The sequence below is a fragment of the Limulus polyphemus genome, unplaced genomic scaffold (assembly GCF_000517525.1).
Source record: "Limulus polyphemus unplaced genomic scaffold, Limulus_polyphemus-2.1.2 Scaffold1985, whole genome shotgun sequence".
In the NCBI taxonomy this organism is placed as follows: domain Eukaryota; kingdom Metazoa; phylum Arthropoda; class Merostomata; order Xiphosura; family Limulidae; genus Limulus; species Limulus polyphemus.
The window spans coordinates 133,932-135,711 of NW_013667595.1; the positions used below are offsets into that span (position 1 = coordinate 133,932).

The window sequence follows — 1,780 nt, forward strand, 5'->3', positions numbered from 1 at the left end:
CAAGTTGTTCATACAAACGTTAAAAATATTAGTAACTTGAACCAATATCTTTCATTTAATAGATCAAAATATTCTGTTGTTAATTACATTATGCAAATCTTTGATAAAATTTAATTTCTTTTTTCATAAGTTTTTATAACAGTTTATGATGAGAATTAAAAACTGTAAAATAACTTATTATCATTTGTACTATTGAAGGTATTGAACTATTTCTGAAACAAAGAAATAAGACCAAATCACACTTTTAAAAGTAATTCAGTCCTAATCTATAACAAGTAAAAAGAAAACCTGCATGGTTGTAATAAAATCTCAAACAGAGGAACTGCTAACTGGGTTTTAAGAAAACATCACTTACAGATATATTCTGTTGGCCTCATAATATTTGAAAGCAAGTATGAAACAAAAAATCTCATTTTGTAAGCAAACAAACCTTAACAGAAAACATAGGTTGAATATATGATCCAGAGAAACTGAGATCTAGAGAAGTTATAAGCCATTAAATCTGATATGAATTTTAATTAAGTTAACTGTTTTTTGTTTATTTTTACAAGTGTCTGTTAGCTGAGCTTAAACTGTTAAAAGAAAACAGAATTTTAATGTATTAGTTTTTACCCATTGCTTGCAAAGATGTTTTTGAACTGTTGAGCAGCATTTATAAAAGTAGCCAAACACTGCCTGAGAATGGTGCAATCTTCACAGTGTAACACTAATGCTCCATTTACCACATTTACAAAGAGGTGAATATCAGAAGAGTGAGCAAAGAAACCTGCCATCACTTCAAACATACGAGCCACTAGCTGGTAAGATAACAGAAAAATTCATCTTAAGCATAATTAGAAATTCACCACAATTTTATTCTAGCTAATTTCTATTTTTCTGTAGTTACTTTGTACAACGATATCTAAAACAAAAATTATCTCTGATCTGATAAAAAATTTTTGTAGATGAAAACATAAATGAACCAGTACAAAAGAATAAGGCAGTAAAACATATTTTACATGACAGTTATTCTATACCTAAAGTTATTCTATACCAACTATAAAAAAAAGTAAAAAGATAAATACAAATAAAATAATGAATCTAAGTGCACAAATCTTTACTTGGGAATGATTTTTCCTTTTTGTAACGAAACACTTGGCTGAGCTAGCATCCTATTCTATCTACTGTACAATTTTAATACAACTGGTACAAATCTAAAGTTTGCAGGCCTGCAGATTAAGAAATTTCAGATTTTAAGAAAATATTAAAAAAGTTTCCAAATTAGGTGAAAAGTTTTATAATATTTTTTTAAATTAACAATCCATTAATTTGCAGATTTTACTTTTATATTGTAATTTCTTGCATCTAGCTTGGTTATGGAGAGACTTAGTTTTCTGTCACTGAATGAGTTACACTGGCATCCCTGCCTGGCAAGTTTACTTACTTTTACACATAGTTTTCATACTGAAGTGTATGATTGAAATAGATTGTAAAATCTCTATTCATTTTCAAAGAAACTGTGTATAAGTTACAAGTTTGGTTTTGATTGCCCTAATATGGCCTTAATTTGTGTATTTAATGTTTAGAAATATTGAATATCGTATTTTTCGAAATATAAGAGGCTCTGGTGTATAAGACGCACCCTTATTTTGAAGACAAAGTTTTGGGGGAAAAAAAAGCTACAGTCGCATTTGAAAGATTTTTATTGAACAAAAATTCAATTTGATACTTTAAAAATTAGTATATATTGTTCTAAACACAAAACAGCTCATTTGAATCCAAGGCAAGCACTCAAAAACGA

The 1,780-nt window shown here is 28.2% G+C and overlaps 1 protein-coding gene across 5 annotated transcripts in view; it reads right to left on the minus strand.

Annotated features, from left to right (window-relative positions):
• The window catches only part of LOC106465571 (protein unc-80 homolog), a 138,172-nt gene that overhangs the window by 52,169 nt on the left and 84,223 nt on the right, over positions 1-1,780 (minus strand). For all 5 annotated transcript variants that reach the window (XM_022393494.1, XM_022393492.1, XM_022393493.1 and 2 more), the window contains exon 28: positions 613-797. In XM_022393494.1, coding sequence (XP_022249202.1) covers positions 613-797 — 185 coding nt within the window. The remainder of the gene's footprint in view (positions 1-612; positions 798-1,780) is intronic.